This window comes from Pollachius pollachius (genome assembly GCF_949987615.1).
Source record: "Pollachius pollachius genome assembly, chromosome: 19".
Classification (NCBI taxonomy): Eukaryota; Metazoa; Chordata; class Actinopteri; order Gadiformes; family Gadidae; genus Pollachius; species Pollachius pollachius.
This window is the reverse complement of record NC_136952.1, coordinates 14,524,821-14,552,320: the sequence shown is the minus strand read 5'-3', so window position 1 is coordinate 14,552,320 and position 27,500 is coordinate 14,524,821. Positions and strand designations below refer to the sequence as shown.

The following is a 27,500-nucleotide window of genomic DNA, read 5'->3' as shown; positions in this document are numbered from 1 at the left end:
TTTTAACAAATTATACATCACACAAGTGATGGGGAAAAAATTTGCCAATTCAAAACGTGGTGGGGACATATACCCAGTCTTACAAGTTAAACCTGTAATAAAAGCTACAGGAACAGGTACATCTTAAGGGGATTTTCGTCCTCACCTGGGCCAGGAGCCCTGAGAAACCTGCAGCACTGGAGCAGTGCATTCTGGGAACAGGGGTAAGGTTGAGATAAATTCTTGGTATTGACTTTGCCCCTTTCTCCTCCATAGGCAATACCCCAAGATACAAATACACAATATTGTCAGGAGCCCCATAAGCAGACCCACGGCGAGAACTACCACCTGGTCTGAAAGGAGAGAAAGGAAACAGGAAATATTAATATGTGCATTCAAATTCAGAGTGAAAGGAAAAACAAAGCACAGGAAAAACCTGATTTCTACTCACTTTCCATGGGGACAGTTTATTCAGTTACCGCCCTCACAAACTGATAACCAAATTTGTTTTTTAGGGTGATTTTTCTTTCTCAATTTCATTCAGGCGTTCAGGAATTTCAGTAGAGTCTTGTTGGCTGTAACTCCTCTCTCTTGCGTGCGTTCTCTAGCCTCAAAGGACTCTGAGAACTGAAGTATTTCTAGTGAATAAATATAACTTCTCCTCTGTTCCGCTCTGAGATCCAGGAGTGCTGGGGAACTATGTCCCAGATGGTCCATTCTCACCACTTTTGGCTGATATCTCACTTTTTTGATCCCTTGTGAACCCTTTCGCTTAGTTTGTTTTCTTATGTTATCTTTTCTTTTTAATTGATTAACTGTGAACACAGTTACCGTTGCTATTGCCAATACATTTAAATTCCAAAGCCTTAATCAAAAATATGTAAAGGATGGATCGTGGGGTTAAACTTTTCTGTTCCATGCGTTCTGTCCAAATAAAAATCTTTGTTGCTATATATAATTGTCTCTTGCGCTACAAATAACTCTTATACTATATATACATGTTTCTAGTCCTTCCTGGCTTAGGTGGTAATGCACACATGCACACGCACACACGCCCACACACACACACACACACACACACAAAACCCCACTACAGAGATTGGACAGTTAATAAGATGAAAGAAGACTAATCCTTAAAGCTGAATGTAGAGTAGCAGCCTCCACACACACATGCACACACACACACACACACACACACACACACACACACATGCATGCACACTCACACGCACACACACAAAGACACACGCAGAGTCACAAAGCAAGACACACATTAGGAGGGGCAGCGTCAGCTGAGCACTAAAGACTTCTGACGGTGACGAAGGTCAACCACATTAATACCAGAGCACGGGCAAGACAGACATTTTGCCTAAAAACTATTGGAACTGAGGAGAGGATGGAAGGAAGCCATCTTTAATTGTGTGTCCATCTGTTAACATGTAGGAGGGGGGCCCTGACAGAAGTCAGGCTCTGACTAATAAAGGTAAGACCATGCTTCACCCTGACATGTAGCTGTGAATGCTAGCTGCTGTCCACTTGGCTATAGAATTACATTGGGTAATTCTTCTTCCCTGTGTTCAGTTACAGATTGATTTAGCTTCTGGAAAGCTAAATGATATCGGGGTCTTTTCAGCAAATACTGACAGGTCGGTTGGGGTGGGAGGTTAGGAATGGCTAATGGATGACTTAAGATAAATCAGACATCTATGTGTATGATCTAAGCATGGTTTGTCATTGCTATATAAATATATTGTCTCCCATGTCTTTGGGTGCATGTGTGCGTGTTGTATGTGTGCAGAGTTTCTCTCACAATCTTACATTCTCAATGGGCAATTAAATCCTGAATGCTTTTTTAAATCCTGATCCAGACAATTGACATTTGTCTGAATCATACAACAATCAGGACTCTGTAATCTGGTTAGGCTAATCCTGACCACTTGCATGCTTGTGTGTGTGTGTGTGTGTGTGTGTGTGTGTGTGTGTGTGCAAAGTTTATAACCTCTGCATTTGTTTCAGCCTTGTTGTCATGGCGGAGCCGGCGGGGTCTGCTGTCCAGTCGGGCGTCGGCCGTGCCACGTCCTCCCACAAAACCTGGACTGAGGCCGACGGAGACGAAGCAGAGGTAGAATATGAGGACACAGAGGACGGCCCCATCTTCTCCCTCTCCAAGAGCTCCATGGACGTGCTCATGGCCACGGAGCCCGTCCACCCCTGGGACCCGGCCGTGACCAGGCAGGACCTCCGACGCAGCTCCAGCACCAACACGCACACGGAGCACCAGACCTGCAGCCTACAGCAGCTGCGCGCTCGGCAACTCACTGAAGACGCCGCCGCCGCCGCCAACAAGGCGCTGCCGGTCCCGCGCCGGAGCCCGCTGGGGCCCGGCTGCGGCTCCCCGCCCCTCAGCCAGCGATGGAGCACCTGCAGCACGCGCAGCGACTGCAGCACCCCGGACAGTGTCATCTGGAGGGGGGGACCCGGGCGCCCCAAGAGCCTGGTCCAGGTCGCCCCCTCGTCGAAGCTAGCTCACCCTGCTAGCCAGTCGCCGCCCTTTGACTCTCCTGAAACGCCGCCCGTGTCGCCCTCCACCCGACCCCCCTTGCCTCTATCTCCGTGCGGGCAGCAGCCACCGGTGTCCTCACCTACACCCGCGTCACCAACCCCTGAGGTTCCTGCGACCCCACCCATCCCACCCTCCACCCCCTCCCCTGAACCCCGCCGACTCCCCAGTATGGAGTACGAGCACATCCCGTCAAACTGTGGCTCTCCTTCCTCTCCTACCTCACCTTCACATCGGCCCGTCAGTCCAGGGAGCGACGGAGGAGTTGGGGCCGGTTCCCAGCAAGGTGCGCACCTCGTCCAAGCCGCGGAGGAGCTGCTAAGTGTCTTTGGGAGCACACGCTCCGTGGTTAGTGGTGAGGAGGAGCATTTGCCGCTGACCCAAATAGAGGGACAAGAGTCACCGAGACAAGGCAAGCTGCTATGGCAACCGGGATCCTCACCGGCTGACTTCGGTGTCAGTCGCAGATGGCAGTCCCCCTTGGCGTCCTCCCTGAGTGACACGGGCCTGAGCGTGTGCTGCAGGTGCAGCTGTGGTCAGTCGAGGCTAGAGACCCCCGGGCCTCCAGGGGGAAAGGACCACGGCAGGGACGAGGTTCAGGAGGAGCGGGAGACGCCCGGGTCACCTGTGAGGTCGGTAGATGCTGCCATGCAGACGGCCTCCCCTCCCAGTTCTTGGTCGGGCCTGAGGAAGCACACGTCCTTCGCGTCCACGTCCCACATGGGCTCGCACTCCATCCTGGGCTCCCCGCCCGGCTCCCGGCTGAACCTGCGCTCCCCCGTGGGCTCCACCTCCAACCTGGTCTCGGCCACCTCCAGCATGTTCTTCCAAGGCGCCGGAGAGGAGCGGGAGGAGGAGAAAGGGGAGGAGGAGAAGAGCAAGGAGAGCTCCCTGATGTGGGAGACCCTCGCGCCCGCCGCCGAGCCCCCGGAGCGCAGGAGGTCCTGCCTGAAGGTCCAGGGGGAGGAGCGGCCCCGGGGGCGGGGAGGCGAGCTGGGCCGGCGCGGCAGCATGAAGCAGGTGCAGTGGGACGAGGAGGGCATGACCTGGGACGTCTACGGCAGCTCCCTGGACCCCGAGGAGCTCAACGTGGCCATCGAGAGACACCTGACCCTCCGGGTGGACAAGGACAAACAAGGACAGAGCCCCCCGCCGCCCAGAAACAAGTGGAGGCTGAAGGCAGCCACCAGAGTGGCAGGGACCACCCTGAGCCAAACCAGAGCTGCTAAGGTCACAGTTTTAGGCCCCAAGGACCCCCGGCTGGCCACGCCCACCGTGGACCCTGAGGGCGAGGCCAAGGCCAAGGCCGGGAGCGAGCCGGAGAAAGGCAAGAGAAAAAAGCAGGAGCTGGCAGCGGATGTCGGCGGGAAAAGGAAGATTGAAGTAAAGAGGGAGAAGGGGAATGGAAAAGGAGACGAGGAGGAGACACCGGAACACAGGTCCTCCCCCCGCATGAGCCTGACGAAGGGACTGAAGTGGCCCCGGGCGAAGCCCTGCTGCGGGGGCTCCAGCCAAGACCACAACTGAGTACATTTTTATTTTACACGTTTTTAATACTATTATCAACACTTATTTTCCCGATGTAAGGCTCAGGTGAAGGCCGCACGTCAACAATGACGTGCAAGATGGTGTCATTGATCCCTTTCGAAAAATAATGCAACAGAAGATGGGCTTGATCCAGTACCCTTGTTTTTAAATGGACCAAATGACCTCTGTTTCCATCAACAAACCGTCTCCCTACACTGAGCTCACCAACAACAGAACGTGGAACTTGTGACTCAGCCTTCTGTACTCCATTAGCTGACTTACTCGCGCCTCACTAGGACAACACACGTACAATAAGTTCATTAATGGGTAGCCTTGGTGAACCGCTGTGGAGGGGAGGACCATTCAGGCCCATTCAGATGAGCAGGCACATTCTCTTTCACCGTAGCGAAAGCCCTCACTGACTGGTTGCTTCCACTGGAGTTATTGTCATATTTCACCGGTTTGAGATAAACAAGCAGACTTGCTGTGGATTTATGCCATTCTCACTTATAATGTTTTTTATTATCTCTTTTATTATTTTGCTGACGCATATGCGTCCCTTCTGCTGTTGATGAGCCAAAGATTATTGACTATTATTATATTGTTATTAAAACTATCTTTAGTCGCACTCATGTTGTTGTTTTTCTGTTGAGTCATGACCATGCAGGATGAGGTGAGCACAGTCCATATAGTTTGTTAAGAGGTCAGGGGACACAGCATCATCATCTGACCTGATCTCATCCGTCATATGATTTCCTGCATGTACGTAACGGTGTGTGTGTGTTTACAAACATTGTTTACAGTTCTGGCTCACCTTTGTCCTATGTGTGTTTGTATATATGTGTGTGTGTGTGTGTGTGTGTGTGCGCGCGTGTGTGTTTGTACACATGTGGGCCGTGGCGGGAGGTATGGGCCGATCCATATGTTTTTTTGCAGGTGAAAGTGCTGATGGGACCCCCTGCATCACCTATCACAGAGGCAGTAGGGGAGAAAAAAACCCTCTGTTACAGGAGAACAATCCAGTGTTTGGTCTTTGTTGCTGCGCCACACATTGTCCGCCCCCCACCTGCCGTTGAGTGGCTGCGTGTGTGTATCTGGCCATGTACGTTGTCTACGTCCGGCAGTATAAATAGGCTGGGGCGCGGGGCGGCGGCCAGAGACGATGGCCGTTCCAGGACCCCCTCCTATTCTTCTGCTTCCGCTGGTTCTGCTGCTGCTGCTGCGGTGGGCGGCGGTGCCCGTGGCCTCCTACGCCCTCAGCCCGGGACGCACGCCCCAGCACAAGATCCTCCACCTGGGTGAGAGCGGGGGGCCGGGCGGGGGGGAGGGGCGGTTTAGTGGGCGCCCGCCGGTCTGCCTGACGCACCCCGACGCCACGGTGAAACCTGGAAGCCGTTGTTGATATGCTGGATTATTTGGTCTGGGTTTTGATGGGTAATGTATGCATGTGTGTGTGTGTATGTGTCCTCTGTGCTCCTAGACTGGCCCAATGACTGTGGCATGTCCCACTTCAAACCCAACATGGCCGAGAGGATTGTGTCGGGGAACGAGGCCAAACCTCACTCCTGGCCCTGGCAGGTCTCGCTGCAGGTAATACAGTTATACACATGGCTAGTAACACTACAAGGACAGTAGCTATACACAAGGCTAGTAACACTACAGCAACAGTAGCACTACAAAAGGCTTGTAACACTAAATGGACAGTAGCCCTGCACAAGGCTAGTAACACTACAGGTAGAGTAGCCCTACACTCAGAACAAAATCTCTAAACTCCACTCTATAAAGACTGGAAAACATCAAATTCTCGTTGACTAGCACGACAGTGACCCAGGATGCTGACTCTCCCTGTCCGTCTCTCCATCCCTCCATCCCTCGTAGGTTCGCCCCAGGGGGAGTAAGCACTACATTCATGTCTGCGGAGGAACCCTCATCCACAAGAACTGGATCCTCACCGCCGCCCACTGCTTCCAAAAGTAAGACCTAGCATTTAGTCAAATGTGTATTTCCAGTGCAAACTATTTTATATGATGAGGTATTTTTTTGTGATTAACTTCCCTAATGTATTAATTTAATTATAAAAATGTAGTCTCCATACATTTCTGTCTTACTTTTTAGCAGCACAAACGACTAAAACAAAGATGAAGTGTATTTATCCCAGATGAGAAATAATCATCAGTTCCATTAAAAGTCCTTCATTTGATACATGTTTACCTTCCAGAGGTAAGGCAGAGGACGCTGCCAGCTGGCGGATCGTCCTAGGGAAGCACCAACTCAAACGCTCCGAGATCCCCGAGAGAGTGATCCCCGTGAAGCGCATCTACCGCCACGAGCACTTCCGCTACCCCACGCACAGCGAGCTGGACTATGACATCGCCCTGGTGAAAGCCGGCGCGGACATTCTCCCGTCCAACTTTATCCGCTACGCCTGCCTGCCGCGCAAGCAGACCAGCCTGAAGCCGGGACACTACTGCTGGGTCACGGGCTGGGGTGACACGCGGGGTGAGTGCACGAGGGCAGAGCCATTTAAAACAGGCGTTGATGAGAGTACCAAGTACAGCCCACTTTGACTCCATACATATAAGACCATTTATTTGTACCTGCCTGCATCTGAAAGGAATTATTTTGACAAAAAGGCATTTTCATAGAACAAGTCGTCCACTTCCTTTATTTTGGTTTGATACTGTAGGCAGCATGATGAAACCATTAGGTACACCCTAACACAAGGCAAAACACAAAGCCATGATATGGATTTACTATTAGGCCTACTTATTTTAGGATTTACTGAGCACTACTCCTACCAGGCATTTGTATGTATTAAAATAAGAAGAATACTTGTAATTTGAAACAAAGAGAAACTACTATACTATGGAGTACCTTCCAGGGATTCACAAAAGCCTCCCCCACCCCTGAGACCTTTCAACCCTATACTCTGGTGCACGTTTCAGGCGGGAAGGAGAACGTGTCTCTGGCAGAGTCCCTGAACCAGGCTCGCCTCCCCATCATCGACCACAAGACCTGCCGGCAGAAGAAGTTCTGGGGCGACCGTGTGCGTGACTCCATGATCTGCGCCGGCTTCAGAGACACTGAGGGCCCCCCCGCCGCATGCCAGGTGAGCACGTTAGCCCTGCAGGCTAACACCATAAAGGGAGGTTACTGATCTCTATCAAGCCATTTAGCTGGGGCTTTGACTCCAAAGCAGCTCCCAGTGAATTCAGAATCCATTAAGGAGCAGGTAGGGTTAAGGCCTCTTGCTCAAGGATGCGTACAGCTTAGAACGTGGACATTAGGGATTGAACCCGATACCATTCGAGTAAGTCGAACAGGCTGGTCAACGCACCTGCCTGACCATGTTAAAATCCAAGAGCAGGGCTTCAAAACCTTTTTCCACTCAACTTACTCTTTCCCAAAAAGTGTTCATAAGTGCCCGCAGCAAACCTCAAACAAGGTCAGAAGACAAGAAGAAACCATATCATGGTTACTTTGTTACTGAATGTCTCTCCCCCAGGGTGACTCCGGGGGCCCCCTGCTGTGCCAGCTGGGCCGGGACCGTTGGGAGGTGCACGGCGTGGTGAGCTTCGGGCCCATCGGCTGCACGGTGGAGAACAAGCCCAGCGTGTTCACCCGCACCGCCGCCTACATCCCCTGGATCGAGGCCACACGCATCAGGGACTTTTTCCTGCACTGACCAGAGCTGGCACATCCCCCCCCCCCGGAAGATCCATGTTCAGGTTCTGTGGTTCCATCGGACCCTAGAAGACGGGTTCTCCATGGTCTGCCCCTGAGAGCAAGCACTTGTTTTTAACCACTTCATTACCATTAGACTTTACTGGTTATGCATTAGGTTTATTATTATTCAGAACTGCTCTTGTTCATGACTGACTTAAAACATAAATGTGCTAAAGAGCTGATCGAATTGGCCCTAGATCTTGTACACAATATGGTATATTGTGTATTAATCCGGCATGAAATAGATGAATTGGAACAGTTTAATTTATAGACTGCCATTTTGACAGATATACTTACCACCTACATTATGGTTGGTAACCAAATAAAATACATTTGTACAATAAAATCTGTTCCCATCTAAATCCTGTTGAACTTGTGTAGTCTTTATTTGTATTCATTACATGGCTGACGGGAAAGGCCATTCAAATACAGCAGTCAGTAGAATTTTCAATCTTTCAACTGCCACTGATCATTACCACACTACTGCAGATAATTATTAATAGGTTGGTACTATATAATCATGATACTTTGTGTTCACTAACATGCCATTAGGTGAGAGGTATTCAGCCAGGAAATAATGGCAGTAATGGAGTTGATGAGGTCAAAAGGTTGAAGTGTTCACATTGACCAACAATGAATGTTCAACATTAAAGTCACAATAACTTAAACTTGCCTACGGATAAACGTACCAAGTCACTTTCCAGCTTCCATCCTGCTTTATAAACTATATCTGCTGATGTAATAAATGTGAATATAATACAGATTTTAAATGTCCAAGTCCATGTGTTCCAAGGCTAACACAACTCCAATTAATATTTGGCCATTTTAAAATACAATAATATACACTTTTACAAACCCCATCCAGCCCTAGTTTACGAGACGAAACATTGAACCCATTTTGAAGGTCACAGACCAAACTCCGGTGGGGGATGGGACGAACTGAATTCAGAGTCACACACATCAAAGTCAATAAAGTCTCCATTTTCAGTTGGATCCTGTGTATCCGGAAGGCTCCGTAGTAGGGAATTGGACGGTGCGTTAGGAAGGACCTGAGGGCCAGAGGGCCCAGCGGTAAACCTCCACACATTCCTGTACAGTACACCGCCATTGACCAGAGTCTGATTCCTTGCTGAGGCCTGTGGTTTACAGCTGTGCACGGGGGGGGGGGGCATGTGGGAGTATGGAGGTATGAGATGGGGATCTTCAGTACAGCCTGGAGGAGGAAGAGGAGGAGCCGGTGATGTTGTCCCAATTGCTGTAGAGGGCGTATGCGCCAGACAAGGCCAGGCCGGCAAGGCCACCCCGGGCCACACCCCTCAAGCCACCTGGGAGGAGAGAAAGGAAAGCAGGGGGTCAACATACAATACTTGAGCGCATGTAAGCTCCTTCCAGGACACAACACAGACAGAAACAGCAAAAAGGAATGGAAACGACTGACTGCAATAACAAAACAATTTATACATTTGGATTTCAAGTGCTTCTATGCATTTCCAGTGCCTTCCAACGACAAAGAATGTATCCACTGCGTTAAAACGAATCCCACACGGAACAGACACCTACTGGTTGACTTGAAGAGCATCCCTGTGAGGGTCCCAGCTGCCACTGTGTTGATGTCGTCCTCTGCTCCTCGGACCTTCTCTATGGCAACACCAAACACACTGTACAGCAGAGCTGCAGGACGGACAACACAGACACAGAGGAGAAGAATACACAGGCAGATTAATCATTGGTGTTCATTGGGGTACATTGATAGGAAAAATTATCAAACACTGTTACAATGATGCTAATTTGCACACGTTGAAAGAGGAACTAAGGAGATGCACTACAGTATAGTTTCTTCCAATGCCACTGCATGCGCGCAGCGTGACTATCTTTTTTATGACAAATTGCAGATATTTATTATGTGCAACTTCACGATAAAACTAAATAATCTAGAGGGACTCTAAAAACATTGGGATTAATGGAATAAAGAAATGAGCTGAGAGTGAAGCTTACCAACAGAGCCTAGTGTGTTGGCCCATGATGCACCCTGCCTGGTCACGATGTTAAGAATCCTGTGGAAGGGCAGGTTGGAAGTTATAAGTTAAGGTCATTCAATTCTGATGATTAGTGGGATCACTACGAGACCGAAAAAAATAACTCACTGTACATTACGAGGTTTGGACCAGGCCATGTCTCTGGTCTCCTTCAGTCCCATCCTCACCCCATTTATTGTTCCAAATGCAGCGCCTAAAAAAGTCAAAAAAAGTTCAGATTTACGGTGTCGTATTATTCAGTGTGCCATTCATAATAAGCAAGGGGGCAGACATTTTAATTGAAAAGTATGGGCTTCGTCTCACCTGTAATACAGCAACCCCCAATAGTGAAGAAGGCCAATTCGAACCTCCCTCTGGTCTTATTTGCGCCTGTGGGCAGGATGAACTCATCCGTGTCCTTCAATAATATAAAAAAAAAAGAATTGATTAAGCCACGCTTTGTAAAAAGCAGTTGAAGAAGCTTGTGATTTCTGATATTAGAGGATGCTCAAGTTCATGGCTTACCTGCACTAGGTAACGAGGGTCGACGTTGAGGTAGGGGGACAGCGGACTCATTCCAGTTACTGTAATGATGTAACAAAAACACATGTCAACCACGAACACCTTAAACATGTTGATTAAAGATAACAGAGTTTTGGAATTAACTTGTCAGCTAATCACTCAATGTTACTTACATGGCACGCCGGCGAGCTCCGTGTTGGAGTACTCAGGAGCACCACCTCCGAAGAGGTTCCCCAGACCGGCTTTGAATCCCCCCGACCCTTGTGAGTTGCTGTTGTCCATGGCTGAGGAAGATCTGAAGAGTTTCCTGGTCCAGGAGACTGGTGCTGTAGCTTAGCTAACGTTAGCAAAAAGGCTAACGATTTCACAATATGCCGATTTAAGGAAATAAACTAAAGATATTGAATAACAGCTTGACTTTTCGCTGAATTCTGTGTATCGGAACATGTACGATAGTATTATCTTGCCACTTAAATCGTTTGATTATGGTGCCCGGCTACTGTGTACAAATGAAAAGCAGCAGTTTGCATGACCTCCAGTTTGGTAACGTGCTATGCCGTAAAGTGGGGCACGCCGAGGGAAAATTACGTAAATCACGGACCTGTATGGGGCAATGAGGCAACTTTTACTCGATGGATGTATCAAAAATAAACAGTACAAATTAACCATCAATCTGGTTAACAGGGGTTATTTAATTATTTGCTTACATTAATAAGGCTGCTAATGGGGCATTAACCTGCCAGACGGTCAAGTCGGCATTCAAGGGTCGATACTGATTTTATACACAGGGTGGCAGCAAATACCCTTCGAGATGGTCCTCGTTATGGCTCAACTTCACGTAATCAGAATAAAATATGTTTATTTGCTACTAAAATTGCTTATTTTTGAGAAGCATGCAATATATTTGTGTAGTTGGAAAATAACTGCATATACCTGATGAAACCATTAACTAGAAACAAGTTCAGGTCATCTAAAATACAATGTGTTTATGTAGAATTTTTCTAGATAAATGGCACCTGTTTCCCTTAAAGCATAAACTCCTAACACTTGGTCCATGATGCAAGTGAGAAAACAAGGTGAGACCACACACACACACACACACACACACACACACACACACACACACACACACACACACACACACACACACACACACACACACACACACACACACACACACACACACACGATGCCCTCATCGAAACCATCTGTGGTTGGTCAAAAGGACAGAAGCAAGTGAAGGAATTCAGTGTGTAACGCAGCATCTTATTTGGATGCAGCCATTGTGTGTGTTTATTCAGCAGGGGCCAAGTGGAGCAATGAGGATTGCCATTGTTGCCCAGTGGGTGTTTTCACAGTCCCTACCATGATCAGTGAGTTAGTGTCCCCTGTGTTACTGCCCAGTGTGCCCACTGACATCCCACAATGCCCCATTCAGCCCCAGTCCTCTCTCTGGCTGTCTCTCTCCCTGGCTCCCACTCTCTCTCCCTCCCGTGGTCGTTCTCACACCATTTCGGCCTGTCTGTCTGTCTCACTGGGTCTCTCTCTCTGTCCCTCTGATCCAACCCCCACTCGGTTCTTAATTGAAGCACATGCTAACACCCACAGACGAAGTTCAACGGCACTGGTGTTGCGTCCGCGTATACCCTGACATGCATAACCCACAGGCCAAAGTCATGAAAAGGGAAATTGAATTAAAGTGGTGCTGATGTCAATCCATCTTCATCCTCCTCCACCTCCTCCTCAGCCCTTTTTTCCCATCAGATTCCCTTACTCCCATACTCGCTCTCTGAAATTTATTTTCTGTTTTTTCTTTCTACTCTTTCTCTCCAACTCTCTTTTCTCCCTTTGAGCTCCCAAACACAAAAGATAGAGGGGCCACAACAGGGCCCCCAGTGTATGCTGGTTGTCAAGGAAACAGGCAGGCAGTGTTGGGCCTTTTAACTGGCTCAGAGGGGTGTGTGGGAGAAGAGGGGCTGTTCTTATTTACATGGAAAAGGCTGGAATACGACTTTTGAGCAGTTTCCCCAGGCTTAGGAGTTCATTGTAGGCCAACTGCTGCAAGATCCTTACCATCGGCCAACCATCAAATATTTGCACCTTCAAAGGACACCTGGAGCAGTGCATTATGAGGATAATATGGTCCCTATAAAGTCATGTAAATCAACCTGTCTTTCCTCCTTGTTCTGCTCAAACACACATAGGTTTTTTTTTTTCTATCTTTCTTCATCCCTGTCTTTCTTCCGCTCACACACACACACACACACACACACACACACAGACACACACATACATACACACAGACACTTATTTATTTTCTTTATTTCTTTATTTTGTGCTCACACACAAGCAAAGGCGTGCATTGTTCCAACACACACACACCCACCCACCCACCCACCCACCCACCCACACACACACACACACACACCCACACACACACACACACACACACACACACACACACACACAAACACACACACACCACACACACGCACACACACTCTCTCGAGGCACAGTACTGGGAGCTTGGGACTGTCGAGTTCATTACCAGATGCTTAGGGGTGTTCCTCGCTGGATGGGATGAAACTGCATGGAGCCACACAAGAAACCAGACAAGCAAAACAAACTCAAGAGTGTGCTCACACACACACACACACACACACACACACACACACACACACACACACACACACACACACACACACACACATACAAGCGTTCTTGCTTGAGCTCCAACTGTGTTTGCCATTCACGATGAGATAGTACTCTGTTTTTCTGAGCGCAGGAGTCCGGGGATACGACCACAGATCCGGCACGGCTCCAAACTCCCAAGTTTAATATCACTCCCAAACTCCACAATGCAAACAGGATGGGCGGGGACGGTAACCACCGTCGTCACCCCCCCCCCCCCCCCCCCCCCGTTGAAACGATTTGATTCGCCAGCAACTAATGTGTGAAGGAATGTCGCAGTGAATTCTGGGGTGAACCATCGTGTTATGTCAAGATTATGATATCCACATGGAGCGCCTGGATTTCCTTTAAGTATCCATGTCGATTTTAAGTATCGACAAATCAGCACAGTCAAATAGAGGTGAAGAGAGAAACGTTTAAGCAAAAATGTGCATTGAGAAATTGTTGTTGGATAGTAATTTGTTTTTGCGCAGCCGCAGAGATACTAAGGCGCGCTGCAGTGTAATGTCTTGTGCAGATGTTTGAGGGCGAGTACTTACGATCGATCCCACTTAATTCCCCAGCCACCTGAAACTTTCCTTGTTTTACTGGTTATACAGCTGTTGGCCTGTCTTTTTTTTTTGCAATTTTGGAGACGTTAGTTTCCCTTGACACACAAGCGCACGAACGCACACACACACACACGAACACACGCAGAAACATGCACGCCCACAGACAAACAAACATGCACGCACGACACACAAGCACGCTCTCTCTCTCTCTCTCACACACACACACACACACACACACACACACACATATTTACACTTACACTTCTGCGATGTTCACGCCAAAGTGAGGAACACACAGAAAGAGCAATTGAGGGAAAGAAGCAAGTGAGAGGGAACATGTTGTTACTATCCTGCATTTAGTCCGGATACTTTCTTTAGTGTGTTGGACGGATCTCCTGACTCGTATCAGAGTTGTTTTTAGGAGTGTCTAAAGATTAGTATGCAGAAAGGAAACTGATTGGCATCATTAAGTACTAAAGAGAAAAAGCCACAAAGTTTGTTAGTTGAACAACTCATCAGTTTAATAGAGGGCTGAACAGCTTTCCAGCACAACAAAAAGTTATTCCTACTCTGAAAACCAGAAAAAAAGTTAAAAGATCATGGTTTAACACACATCTTGTTTTGTTTTTTTCTTCACACACACAAAATTTGAATCTTAAAGAAAACCAAAGCAGACAGCTATCATTATCTTGGTTAATAATCACAGAAGTGAAGAGACATGGTTAGTTGTATCCGACATGTGGCTCCACAGTAGATTAATGTTCCATACTGCATTGTTAATGATCACACTTACATACAAAAGGCACAAGGGGGAAGCGACCGATCATAAAGACCTCCAGTATATCAGGACAGTGGGGACAGTGCGAGGTCACGGAGAACTGAACCACTCAACAGTCGAAGAGATGAAGGATACAACAAATAAGAAAAACAGTAATGGCTATCAAATTATTCTCCATTATAGGGCATATAGTTTTTGTAGGAAAAAAAGTTAATTTAATGTCATTTTCACGTACAAAATAGAATATAAAAATACATGATGTAGTTGTTACAGATGTTACGCAATGACTCTGACTTAATTCAGGCATCGGTTGGCTTTTTTGTGCATTGAGTGGGACGAGAAGGGCGTCCCTTACAAGAGAAAACACAACCGGAACCAAAGCACGTTTTTTGCGTCTCTGAAAAGTGAATACACATGCAAAATAAGCATCCAGACATGTCTATCTCCTATAGACAAAGCAAGCAAATTACACAACACAAATCCATTAAAAATAACTCAAATATAATACTGATCCAAAGAGGCCCCGGGTCCACTGAACATGTTAACTGCAGCTCAATGACACATATTGATAAGGCAGCTGTGTAAATACTGCAGTAAACCCATCCATTGATCCATTTTGGCACTGAGATAATGACATCTTTTGTAATGTAGGCAACCAAAATAGTTAGATAGTGAGGCTGTAACTAAATGCGTACTTTAATCCAATTAACTTGCATTGCAACGCAATACTATCTCTTTCACGATGCACATGAAACTCATGTAGTGTAAAAACACATCTACATGTAACATTTTTTCCATCCCTGTTCATAAATAGAGGCACTGTTGCTCAGGCTAGTACAATTTAGTACGATAATGTCAAAGGCGTCATTGTTATAGAAATACTGACGCTACTACATCATGACAAATTGGACTGCTATCTTCACCTAGTGTGTGTAAATATGTGTGTGTATGTGTGTGTGATGGCAGTGGAAGCATACATTTGTGCAAGACCTATCAATGTTGTGCACAGAATCTGAAGGTTTGTCATTGTATGCCCTAAAATAAGAAGTGAGATTTGTGAAAGGGGACAGAGATGCATTCTGGTAGTAGTTGTTCTTACTTAGGAGTGCTTATTTAGGGAAACCTTTTGTATACTTTCTTTCTCTTTTCTGAAACTCCTATCACAGTGTGTTGGAAAGGTGCTGCACTAGGCGGCAGCATAATCACAAAACAGTTTGATAGCATATTCAAACGATAGCACTTTCTTGAAAAGACTAATATCAATGGGAAAGGCAACATATGCTAACAGTCAATTATTTTGTCGCAGATTCAAAGCATATGTAGAGACCAATGGTATGTGCTATGGTCCTGAGTAATACAAAATAAAAAACATCCAAAACATCAGAAATATCCCGTAGTGTTGCTGGTTTAACTTTCATAAATAAGTAACATTTTCAGTAAGGTTATTGTTTCTGTTAATATTGCCAATTTCATCATTGGGAGTAACGACATTTGAGTGCAAATCAGAGGGTGGCGTTAAATCTCCTGATCAGGGTGAAAACAGAAAACGTTTTTACAGAAGCTTGGAAGCGTGGAGGCCCTGCACTTGATTATGACGGGTCACCATGGAGACCTATGGTCATAAACAGAGACGATTGGAAAAACAGATTTTGCTTTTTGTTTTTTTACACCCAAGGTGACAGATTCCTGGATCAACAGTTGGAGGTTGGACTTTCGGAAGGAAGGCACATTTGGTTAGGGTGAGTCGGTTCCTTAGAGGTTCATTCCCATGAAGTCCTTGAGGGTTGGCTGGTTAGAAAGGAGCCGGCACGTTGTTCCCCTTATGCTGGTCTCTAGTTGGGATGTCGGGGCGAGTGGCAGGGCCATTGGCCAATGAAAACGCCCAGCAGGCAGAGATGGGTGGGTCATCAGTGGGCAGAAAGGTCAGAAGGTCAAGGGTCATGGGTTAGTTGCCGTGGCAGCTAGAGTTAGACGAAACGGACAAGGACAGACAGACAGACAGACAAGAACGGACAGACGTGGGGAGGGAGAAATAACAAAACAAAAGGAAACAAAAAAGGGGGACATAAAAAGAAAAAAGATAGAAGAGAGATTAGTGTCAGCTAGTGGCGTCAGAATGACAACATGGCAGATCTACAGCAGTCACACCATGTGAGGGGAGGGGGTTATGCTGCAGAGCACCATCATGAGCAAAGCGTGACCATTCATTGGAGTGCTAAACGTCAGCCTCTGGGGTTTGACGTCAGGAATGGCCGCTTACAGATGCTTATTGATGCCAATGAGGGTGCTCCGCACAATGACTAAATAGCAGAAGAACCGTCCCACAGTGTAACTGCCTATACAGTGATACTACTCATGCTTGTGGGCTAGGCCTGAGATAGACACAACGACCACGGACAGAAAGGGAGACAGCATGGTTTTCGATTAGACGAGGAGGGCGGCCTTTGTCTAGAGGAAAAGGACCCCAGTTATACGCTGAAACAATTAGTGCTATTGTTTAGCGGCAAGCTAAAACAGACCGCTGTGATTTAGAAGAGGTTTATGAATTAATGATTGGATCTGTCGGGCTATGAATTATTATTAGGGTTGCACCTTGTAAAAACTTCAGGAAGCAAAGGGGGACTCCTGGTGAGGGACAGCGATGAGTGGTTAACATGATGGTGATTCCAGAAGGGGAATTAAGAAACACGATCTAAACGGACATATTGTCTCGCTAAACAGATTTAGAGCCTTTGATTTTCATCGTTGTTTTTAAAATAATCATCTTTATTTTCTTTTTTGTGTGTGTTTTTGTTTGTTTTGTTCATTGTATACAACAAGAGCACCAACACGTACACATACACACACACATACACGCACACGCACACACCCAAACACGCATAAACATATTGGAGATAGCTAGTCCATTTCTATTGCATTACAGTCATGGAGCTAAGGGAATGAGAGCGGTGGGATCAGCCCATCATAAATACAGATGGAAGACAAGCACTTCCTCTAAAGCAACCTTCAGTGTAACTAAACAACGATAGCTAGAGTGTAGCTAGATGAAGACACAGGGACACTGTAGTCTGTGCACAAAATACGCATGGACACAGAACAAGACCCAAAAGAAACAAAAAACATTATAAAGTATATTTACCGAGCAATCTTATCTTCATGAGCTTAAAAAAAGCACTTAATAATAATAATAATAAACAATCCAAAATAATCCCTATATACAAATTTACTTTTGCATCTATAAAACATTGCGGCAGCACCATTCTGACTAAGACATACACACACACACACACACACATTGTAAACAGCCCTGTTGTCCAATGGCGTACTACAGTATATAATGCAGAAGAGCCTTGACACACAGCCACACACATACACACAAACACACATTCAGACCCTTCAGTAGTCATCACACTGTGTTTGTTTTAGTAGTAGTAAAAAAGGAAACAAGCAACGCATTGGAGTCGTACTTAATTATTATCCTCTGGAAATAATACAAAAATAAAAAGAGAATCACTATTAAGCGCATGTAGTCTCCACCAGGGGCAAATTATTATTGAAAATTGTATATCAAAAAATTGAATTTCCCCCAAAAAGTATAAATTGAATTTGACGATTAAATATATGTATATATATATATATATAAATAAATATAAAATATATCTATAGATATATATGTATATATGGAATGGAATATTTGTTGAAGTAAATGGAATGATACTACAAAAACCAGAAAGACATACTTTTTCTTTTTTTCCCCAGATAATTCCGATACAGAAGTCACAAGGTCTGAGTCACATGCATGGAATGATCTGTTATAAGTGAGAAGGCTCCGGCCTATCAGCACTCCCCGTTCTGACCGCCCGCCCCACCCCAACTACATGCTTAACAATCGTCTCTCTCACGCCTTTTTTCGGACGCTACGGGTTCAGTGTGTGACCAGTTTTTTGCAAGGAATGCTACAGTGACCATCATAGACACTTCATTTACAACTCAACCGTTGGGGGGTACCACGCATGTATATGGAGACGCATATGCATGCAAATACCAACACACACACACAACACACACACACATACACACACCCACACACATGTGTGCACACAGAGTGGCTGTTGAGCTAACTAACCTCTGTCTGTGGTCATTACCCTTTGGTAAGGATGGATTCTCATGTCGTGGCGTCGTACCTTAGTGGTCATGGCACCTGCTTACAGCGCAAATGACACAGGGCCATGAAACAGAACACAGCAGGTTACTTGTCTAACACTTGCCCCACAGCAACAACAACAACAACATAACAACAACATGCCGTGAACCAGGCATTTACACAATTATTTAGATTACGGGTAGAAAAAAAAGTAGGGGATATGTCATCAAGTTTTCTAGTCTATTCTCATGTGTTGCTACGTATAAATGATACATACAAGTTTAAACTAGGAGGTTCTCTCTTCTACGGCTGACTGGTGGATAAAACCTTGGCGCTCAAGGTTAGCCTACTCAATGGATTCTATTTCAGACAAAGTCACAATCTATGGAGCACACATTTCTAAAACTTTAACGATAGCGTGTTAGGAGTACAAGGAAAATGCTGAACTATTATCAAAAAAATAACTAGTTAGACATATTATAATATCACACCACAACACTAGTTGGCACATGGGCTAATAAATAGAAGAAATCAACAGAATAAACAACAAAATCGTATAGGAATGGATCAAATCAGAGCGGTCAACATAATCAGCCATCCTATAGGTGCAAGCAAAACATTTTGGTGGGGCGCAAATGTAGGGGGATTCTGCGAGCCAGTCCATGTAAAAAGTGTATTGCTATTGCCTAGCCTTTGGTTGGGAAAGCCATACCTGCAAAACAACAGAAAGCAATCAGTTAGCCACAGCAGCAAATTTGTAGACGTCACGTGTGTTCATTTGCTAAGACTGTGTGTCTCCACGTTCAAACTTTCATAACATAAAACGAATGCATTGTCTTGCTAACGTAAGGAAGGACAGCGTGCAGCTCACCTAATACTCCGCTGGTGTCCATGGGGTACTCCAGTATGGAGGGCGTGAGGGTGTAGGGGTACTCGTAGGGGGTGTAGATGATGCCGGACTCGGGCCCCTGCTGCATCAGCGCCGGGTGCGGACTGCCCCCCTGCATGAGGGCGGAGCTCTGGATCTGGCGGAGGAGGGGCATGAGGGTGGGCCCGTTCATGGGGGAGGGGTTTCGGAGGGCCTGCTGCATGACTTGTGAGGGGTGCTGGGTGATGATTTGACGGGCCTGAGGCGACGCTAGGGAGAACGCCATTGTGGCTGTACGCACACGCACACGCACACGCACACACACACACAACGCAAAGACAGACATGCACACAGACAGGCTATTTAGTGATAGAGGACCAAATGCATTGTTGGCATACAGTAGAGTCCTGTGCTAGGAGCGATGAGGCCCGCTTTGTCTCCCAGCTGACCCCGCCCACCCCTCCCCCCACCGGTCGGTGATGATGTCATCCTTACGTTGCTTGAGATTGGCATCTCTGTAGGTTCCATTCAGGATGGCCAGCTCCATCAGCTGCATCTTCTTTAGGCTGTCCTCGCCCTCGGCCTACACACACACCCACACACACATACATTTGCAGACGGAGACACACAAAGATATATGCAGGAACATATTTAACACACAGCTTCCAATGAAAGTATTGAATTTCATATGATGATGTATTAAACATAATGTATAATGTGTTACTGCATTAGAATTTTAGCCTAATGCTGGGGGCACATGTAATCTATTTTAGTTTATTGGTGTAACCAAGCTATAAGTAGCTATTAATATCCACTAAGCTAAATAAATGGGCTTCAATTAAAATTTGTAACAGCTCTCCCCCAACATCAACCACACACACACACAGAAAAACACACACACACACACACTGACACACAGACACGCGTTCACAGAGGGGGCATGTTTAGCGTCAAACACGTTATCTTGGTTATCAGGTTGCAGTTTGACTGATTTACAGTCTGACGGCGAGGGCAGCTAGGTTAAAAAAACACATGCCGTTGAACACACACACACACACACTGGGTGAGACCGTCAGGTGTCTTGTTCCTAGAGATCCACACACTTCCTTCTCAACCTCTACTGCCAGGCCGCTGCTAATACAAAGACAGACCGCAAGGACACTCAGGCTACGAGCAAGACACCACATCAGACTCGGACTTCACTCATAGACTCAGATGTGTCCTTAGTGTGTGTGTATGCATGTACTGTCAGTCAGTCAGTATTCAGTCAGTCAGTCATTCAGTCAGTCTGTCTCTGTGTTTGTGTGTGTGTGTGTGTGTGTGTGTATGTTAGAGAGAGGGTTGTGTGTGGGTTCTCTCTGGGTTCTCTCTCTCTCTCTCTCTCTCTACATATGTGTGGGTGAGAGAGAGAGAGAGAGAGAGAGAGAGAGAGAGAGAGAGAGAGAAAGAGAGTGTGTGTGTCTACTTTAATTGTGTTTGTCTTCAGACTATAGGCGCTTGACTGTTTGCGGGTGCGTGTGTGTGTGTGTGTGTGTGTGTGTGCGTCAGGGGGGAGAGGAGTAGGTGGCAGAGAGAATGTCAGAAATGTCTCCAGAGTGCAAATCAAAGTAATGTTCTCTTGTGTGGACAAAAACTTCTGTTAGATTGTGTGTGGGGGGGATACTGTAGCGACTAGCTGGGAATGAAGTGAGATGTGAAAGGGTGAAAGGGTGATGGAGTGGGGAGAGAACGAGTGAACAGACTCCCCATTCATTGGCCAGGCCTTTCAAACAACCAGGGGTCTCCATGGAAACCCCTTTATGCATGTACTCTAATTACCCTAACCCTTCACAAACTCTCTTTCTCTCATGCACAAACACAGAGGTCCGTGCACACACACACATATACACACACACACACACACACACACACACACACACACACACACACACACACACACACACACACACACACACACACACACACACACACACGCATGCACACTTGGATGCACAATCCCCTGGCCCCCATTTCCAGCCAACATCCTCACATGCATACCAACAACCTCTCAATCCCCATGGGCCGAAGTGGCTTCAAGCATCCCTGTTGCCCTATGCTAGCTGTTAGTCTGAGCCAGCTGTTAGTTTTAGCTAGCTGTTAGTCTGAGCCAGCTGTTAGTCTGAGCTAGCTGTTAGTCTGGGCTAGCTGTTAGTCTGAGCTAGCTGTTAGTCTGGGCTAGCTGTTAGTCTGGGCTAGGTTTTACTCTGGGCTAGGTGCTACTCTGGGCTAGGTGCTACTCTGGGCTAGGTGCTACTTGGGGCTAGGTGCTACTCTGGGCTAGGTGCTACTTGGGGCTAGGTGCTACTCTGGGCTAGGTGCTACTCTGGGCTAGGTGCTACTCTGGGCTAGGTGCTACTCTGGGCTAGCTGTTAGTCTGGGCTAGGTTTTACTCTGGTCTAGGTGCTACTCGGGCTAGGTGCTACTCGGGGCTAGGTGCTTCTTGGGGCTAGGTGGTACTCTGGGCTAGGTGCTACTTGGGGCTAGGTGCTACTTGAGGCTAGGTGCTACTCTGGGCTAGGTGCTACTTTGGGCTAGGTGCTACTTGGGGCTAGGTGGTACTCTGGTCTAGGTGCTACTTGGGGCTAGGTGCTACTTGGGGCTAGGTGGTACTCTGGTCTAGGTGCTACTCGGGGCTAGGTGCGACTATGGGTTAGGTGTTGCCCTGGGCTTGGTGTCGGCGGGGGTCCACTCACAGCAGGCACCAGCAGCTTCTTGACCTCTGCCGTGGCCCTCGTGAGTTTGATCTGGGCGCGGTTGTGTGTGTCCTCCACCGTGATCAGCACATGGAGCTCTTCACTGAGGTGCTCCCAGTTGGGCTTGCCTCTGTTCATTTCTTCCTGCAACACACAAACACACACACACACACACTAAAACTTTACTAAAAGGGTTAATTGCATCTGACAGCATACAGACGGCCGTAAAAGAGGGACGGGACACTTTAGTACATTTTATGGAATGATTTTAATACACTTACACAATGGAACAGTCTCAGTGTGTGGGTGTGTGCGTGTCTGTTGTGGGTTTGTGTCAGGGTCAGTCAAGGTCTTGTGGAAACTCAAGAGGCATGTGTTATCATACTATTGCGTCGTCCTGTTGCTCTTCTGGTTGTTAACACAATGTTATTGTAGCCATGATGATTCCTCATCCTGCTAACCGCCTTTCCACACTGTGTATATCTTGTTTTTCTTTCAACAAATCCAAAAACGAGAAATCATCCAGCCCCTGCCCTGTCCTTTCTCTCCTTTGAGCTCTACTTCTTAAGTTCATGTCTCTATCGCTTTATTCCTCTCAGGGGTGTGGGTGGGTGTTGGTGTGCGTGTGCGTGTGCGTGTGCGTGTGTGTGTGTGTGTGTGTGTGTGTGTGTGTGGAATGTTCTGGAAGTAAGAAAGGGCGATGGAATGCTGGAGCTGGTCCACCTGCTGGTGTTCAGGGGCCGACAGAGTGCAACCAAGAACAGACAGACAGACTGCAACCAAGAACAGAGAGACAGACAGACAGACAGACAGACAGACAGACAGACAGACTGCAACCAAGAACAGAGAGACAGGAGGGAGGAGAGCAGAGGAGAGCAGGAGATGGACAGACAGACAGACAGACAGATAGACAGATAAATACATAGATCGACTGACAGAGGGATAGAGATGGACAGGAAGATATAAAGACAGACAGACAGACAGACAGAAAGAACGAAAGATAGATAGAGAGTAGAAAGAAAGATTGAAAGAAGAAGACAGATGAAAACAAAGACAGAATAGACAGGAAAGCGGACAGAGAGGGGACAGGTGGACAGACCGAAGAGCCAGGGGACATGACGTCAGACAGACAGGGGACAGGTGGACAGACCGAAGAGCAAGGGGACATGACGTCAGACAGACAGGGGACATGAGTTCATACCTTCTTCTTGTCCCTCATGGAGCCCTTCCCTCGGACCATGATCTTGCAGCCGGTCTCAGCCTCCAGCTGTTTCGCGGTGAGGCCGCGGGGCCCCAGGATCCTTCCCACAAAGTTGAACTACACACGAGAGAGGAGAAGACGAGAGAGGTGCCTTCAGACGCCACACACGTTAAAAAACAATTACGCCATCGGATGAAGGCGTTCCCGCAGACGTCCTCACAGCACCGTGAGAGTGTACCGTCATGGCCTGGGGGGCGCTACTCACCCTAGCAGTGTGAGTGCCACACTCTGAACCACTGAAACTACACAAGACCTTTTCAAACCAGAGCTCCATTCACGGGGCCGACACACAGAGTTCATCTCCAAATGCGTAACCTTTTTGCACGACAGCTTTTGAGAAACGAGTTGTGAGTTTTAAGTGTTGTGATTGCAGACGGCGTCGGGGTTTGTGTGTTTGCTTGTATGGTGCGGTGTGTCTTTGTGTCTGCGTCTTCGTTTGAAAGTGTGCGTGTTTCTAAGAGAGACAGAAATAGATCATTATGTGGCCAGTGTGCCTGGCACTGCAGAACAGCAGCGTTCTCTAACCTTATCTGTCACCAATGCTGACTGATTAACTAGACAGCTGCCCCTCTCTGTGTGTGTGTGTGTGTGTGTGTGTGTGTGTGTGTGTGTGTGTGTGTGTGTGTGTGTGTGTGTGTGTGTGTGTGTGTGTGTTTCTCACTGTATCTATGGAAGTCTCATTGTCCTTCTCTATTCTCTCTTAAACCTTCTCTTGCCTCCCCTGGTTGCGATCATATATGTAAAATAATATGACCTCCCTACTTTATCCTCTCTCTCTCTCTCTCTCTCTCCCAACCACCCTCTTAATATTTTCATGCACTCTCTCTTTCTCTGCCTCGGCCAGCCGTTTCTGTCAGACATGCTGCCGAGCATTATGTCCTCAATTTTTTCCCCATTTCCTTCTGTTTTCTTTCTCTCACTCTCTCACTAACTTACTCATGCTCTCACTTCCTCTTTTTCTATTAACCCTCGGTCTTACTCTTTTCTCACTTCCTCTCTCAATCCTTATCTCTCTCGCTCGCTCTCTCGCTCTCTTTTTTCTTCCACTCAGTGTTTCTTCCTCTGGTGAGGTCTCCCTTCATCTCTCATGTGTTCCCGTAATCTAATCCTCCTTTCTGTGTTGCTACGCATTCCTACCATTCTCATAAGCCGCCCCTCACATTAATACCACTAGCAACACACAGGCACACACGCGCACGAGGACTCACGCACACGCCGGCTAGAGCAGCTCTCTATATTTAACCTTGATCTCAACGGTTCCGCCGTGTTTCTGTGTGTGTGTTTCTGTCTGTATGTGTGTCAGTGTGTGTGTGTGTGTGTGTCCTGAGAGTGCATGTACGCGCCAAGGTGTCAATTTGCTCCCTCAGATGTGTGAAAAATAGAGTGCACGAGTTGCCCGGCGTGTGTGCGCGCGCTGTGTTTGCGCGCTGTGTGTGCGCGCTGTGTGTGCGCGCTGTGTGTGCGCGTGTCCTATGAACTGATTTCAATAACACGCAAATGAGAAGAGTTAGTGGTAACTATTGGTAAAAAGATACAACAACAAGAAAAACAACATATACCAAGCAATCGACAACTTAATATAATTGATCCTTAAACTATATACAAGCTGAATGTAGTGTTTATATTCAAGTAATATTTTGTATTAACGTTAAAGTACATAGTTGTACTTTAACGTTAATACACACGCACACTAGTTGTGGGTTGTTTTTCGTTTTATAGGGTAGCCTGTGGCACTGAGAGACCATGCCCTCTGACAAAATGACGTCCCCCCCCTGACCAGAGTCAGCGAAGGTCACATGAGTGGAGCAGATCAGTGACAGAACCCCCGAAGGGCGGAGAGGTGAGCGCTGAGTCTGGACACTCACATCCGGGTACTCCTTCACCGGCACGTACAGCTTCTCCTGCAGCTGGGCCACGGGGCCGATGCCGTCGGGCAGCTCCTCGCTGTCACGGCTGTCCGAGGGGCCCGCGCTCATCGTGTCGATGTACATGTCCTTGCGTACGCGGCCGATCTCTGGGAGGGGAGGAGAGACGAGGGGGAGGGGTGGATGGTTTGGTTAAGTGAGTCGGTCATGGAAAAATAAAAAAATATTTTGGCACAAATGGTTGTGTGATGAGCACACAACCAATGCCTTATTATTAGTCACGGCCGTGAGTGTCTTTTTTTCTTTCTCATTCAGTAAAGAATTTGAGTGAAAGCCGGGCAGACTCATGAAGTCACAGCGACTTACCGCCACTTCAGTCTCTATGGAGGCTACAGTGACTCTATGGAGGCTACAGTGACTCTATGGAGGCTACAGTGACTATGGAGGCCACAGTGACTCTATGGAGGCTACAGTGACTCTATGGAGGCTACAGTGACTATGGAGGCCACAGTGACTCTATGGAGGCTACAGTGACTCTATGGACGCTACAGTGACTCTATGAAGGCCACAGTGACTCTATGGAGGCTACAGTGACTCTATGGAGGCTACAGCGACTGTATGGACGCTACAGTGACTCTATGTAGGCTACAGTGACTCTATGGAGGCTAGTAGGCTACAGTGACTGTATGGAGGCCACAGTGACTCTATGGAGGCTACAGTGACTCAATGGAAGCTACAGTGACTCTATGGAGGCCACAGTGACTCTATGGAGGCTACAGTGACTCTATGGATGCTACAGTGACTCTATGGAGGCCACAGTGACTCTATGGAGGCTACAGTGACTCTATGGAGGCTACAGTGACTCTATGGACGCTACAGTGACTCTATGGAGGCTACAGTGACTCTATGGAGGCTAGTAGGCTACAGTGACTGTATGGAGGCTACAGCGACTGTATGGACGCTACAGTGACTCTATGGAGGCTACAGTGACTCTATGGAGGCTAGTAGGCTACAGTGACTGTATGGAGGCTACAGTGACTGTATGGAGGCTACAGTGACTCTATGGAGGCTACAGTAAACTAAATGGAGAGAACAGTGAACTGTGGGGACTACAGTGACTATATGGAGGCTACAGTATATGGAGAGTCACTGTTGACTCTATGGAGTTTACAGTGACTATATGGAGAGTACAGTGATGATATGGAGTTTACAGTGACTATATGGGGAGTACAGTGATTATATGGAGTTCACAGTGACTATATGGAGAGTACAGTGATTATATGGAGTTTACAGTGACTACATGGAAAGTACAGTGATTATGTGGAAGCTACAGTGACTCTATGGCGGCCAAAATGACGATGGAGTTTGGAAGCCACACAGACTCTATTTAATCTACAATGCCACATCGCAAATTAAAGCATGATGCCCAAGAGGGTAGATGGATCATAAATTCTCATCATGCAGTTCGTATATTTATCAAGTCTTAGATTACAGTAGATTATGGCATAATCAAATGCATGTTTATTTAAGCCCCTAGTCCTAAATTTGTTTAATCAATTTCTAATGGATCATACCTTTGGCTTGAATTTGAAGGCCGCTCACTACATTGAAGTGATCTGACCAGCAACACCCCATGATGCACTAGTAATGGCATGCTTGCATGATTTATAACTAGCTATTGCACCACAGACACACAAATAGACCCACATACAGTGACAGACACACACACACACACACACACACACACACACACACACAAACAAACATGTACCCAAACATAGACGCACACACACACACACACACACACACACACACACACACACACACACACACACACACACATATAAAGATAAAGACAGACAGACCTGCACAGATACTCACACACTCACACACAGAAAAACAGAGACACCCAAACAAACATAAGCCTATATACAATTACAGACAACACACGCAGAGGAAAAACCATCCACACCAGTGTGTTATTATTGTCTAACACACACACACACACACACACACACACACACACACACACACACACACAGGCATAGAGACATACACACACAGGAAAGCAAACACATACACTCAGACACACACTCCCACACACACACACACACACACACACACACACACACACACACACACACACACACACACACACAGGAAAGCAAACACACACACACTCAGACACACACAAGCAAAATGACTGGCTTGCTGCATAGAGAATATCCTGTGACCTCAGCGTTGTGCTGGTCTGCGTGCAGGGTGAGTGATAAGTCCTACC

The 27,500-nt window shown here is 47.1% G+C and overlaps 3 protein-coding genes across 4 annotated transcripts in view; 1 reads left to right on the top strand and 2 right to left on the bottom strand.

Moving 5' to 3' along the window:
- Positions 1–5,228: 5,228 nt before the first annotated feature.
- On the top strand, positions 5,229–7,751 carry LOC307090108 (elastase-1; the record flags this gene model as incomplete). Its single annotated transcript, XM_079756651.1, has 6 exons — positions 5,229–5,364; positions 5,547–5,656; positions 5,945–6,039; positions 6,285–6,565; positions 7,012–7,175; positions 7,572–7,751. 6 exons carry the CDS (start codon positions 5,229–5,231, stop codon positions 7,749–7,751), a joined length of 966 nt encoding a protein of 321 aa, XP_079612777.1.
- A 414-nt stretch (positions 7,752–8,165) lies between these two features.
- timm23a (translocase of inner mitochondrial membrane 23 homolog a (yeast)) lies at positions 8,166–10,874 on the bottom strand. The gene is made up of 7 exons (XM_079756390.1): positions 10,503–10,874; positions 10,333–10,391; positions 10,132–10,225; positions 9,937–10,021; positions 9,788–9,846; positions 9,353–9,463; positions 8,166–9,117 (listed from the first exon to the last, which is right to left on the bottom strand). Exons 1-7 carry the CDS (start codon positions 10,609–10,611, stop codon positions 8,996–8,998), a joined length of 639 nt encoding a protein of 212 aa, XP_079612516.1. The 5' UTR covers positions 10,612–10,874; the 3' UTR covers positions 8,166–8,995.
- A 3,394-nt stretch (positions 10,875–14,268) lies between these two features.
- Positions 14,269–27,500, bottom strand: part of qki2 (QKI, KH domain containing, RNA binding 2) — a 15,460-nt gene continuing 2,228 nt past the window's right edge. Inside the window, exons 3-9 of one of the 2 annotated variants that reach the window (XM_079756380.1) lie at positions 25,220–25,368; positions 23,295–23,411; positions 22,094–22,237; positions 19,857–19,944; positions 19,365–19,652; positions 18,476–18,550; positions 14,269–16,310 (exon numbers count right to left, since the gene is read on the bottom strand). In XM_079756380.1, the coding sequence (XP_079612506.1) occupies positions 16,288–16,310; positions 18,476–18,550; positions 19,365–19,652; positions 19,857–19,944; positions 22,094–22,237; positions 23,295–23,411; positions 25,220–25,368 (884 nt within the window). In that variant the 3' untranslated portion in view covers positions 14,269–16,287. Of the gene's footprint in view, positions 16,311–17,175; positions 19,206–19,364; positions 19,653–19,856; positions 19,945–22,093; positions 22,238–23,294; positions 23,412–25,219; positions 25,369–27,500 lie in introns of those variants that run through there. The other variant, XM_079756381.1, reaches the window with a different exon arrangement.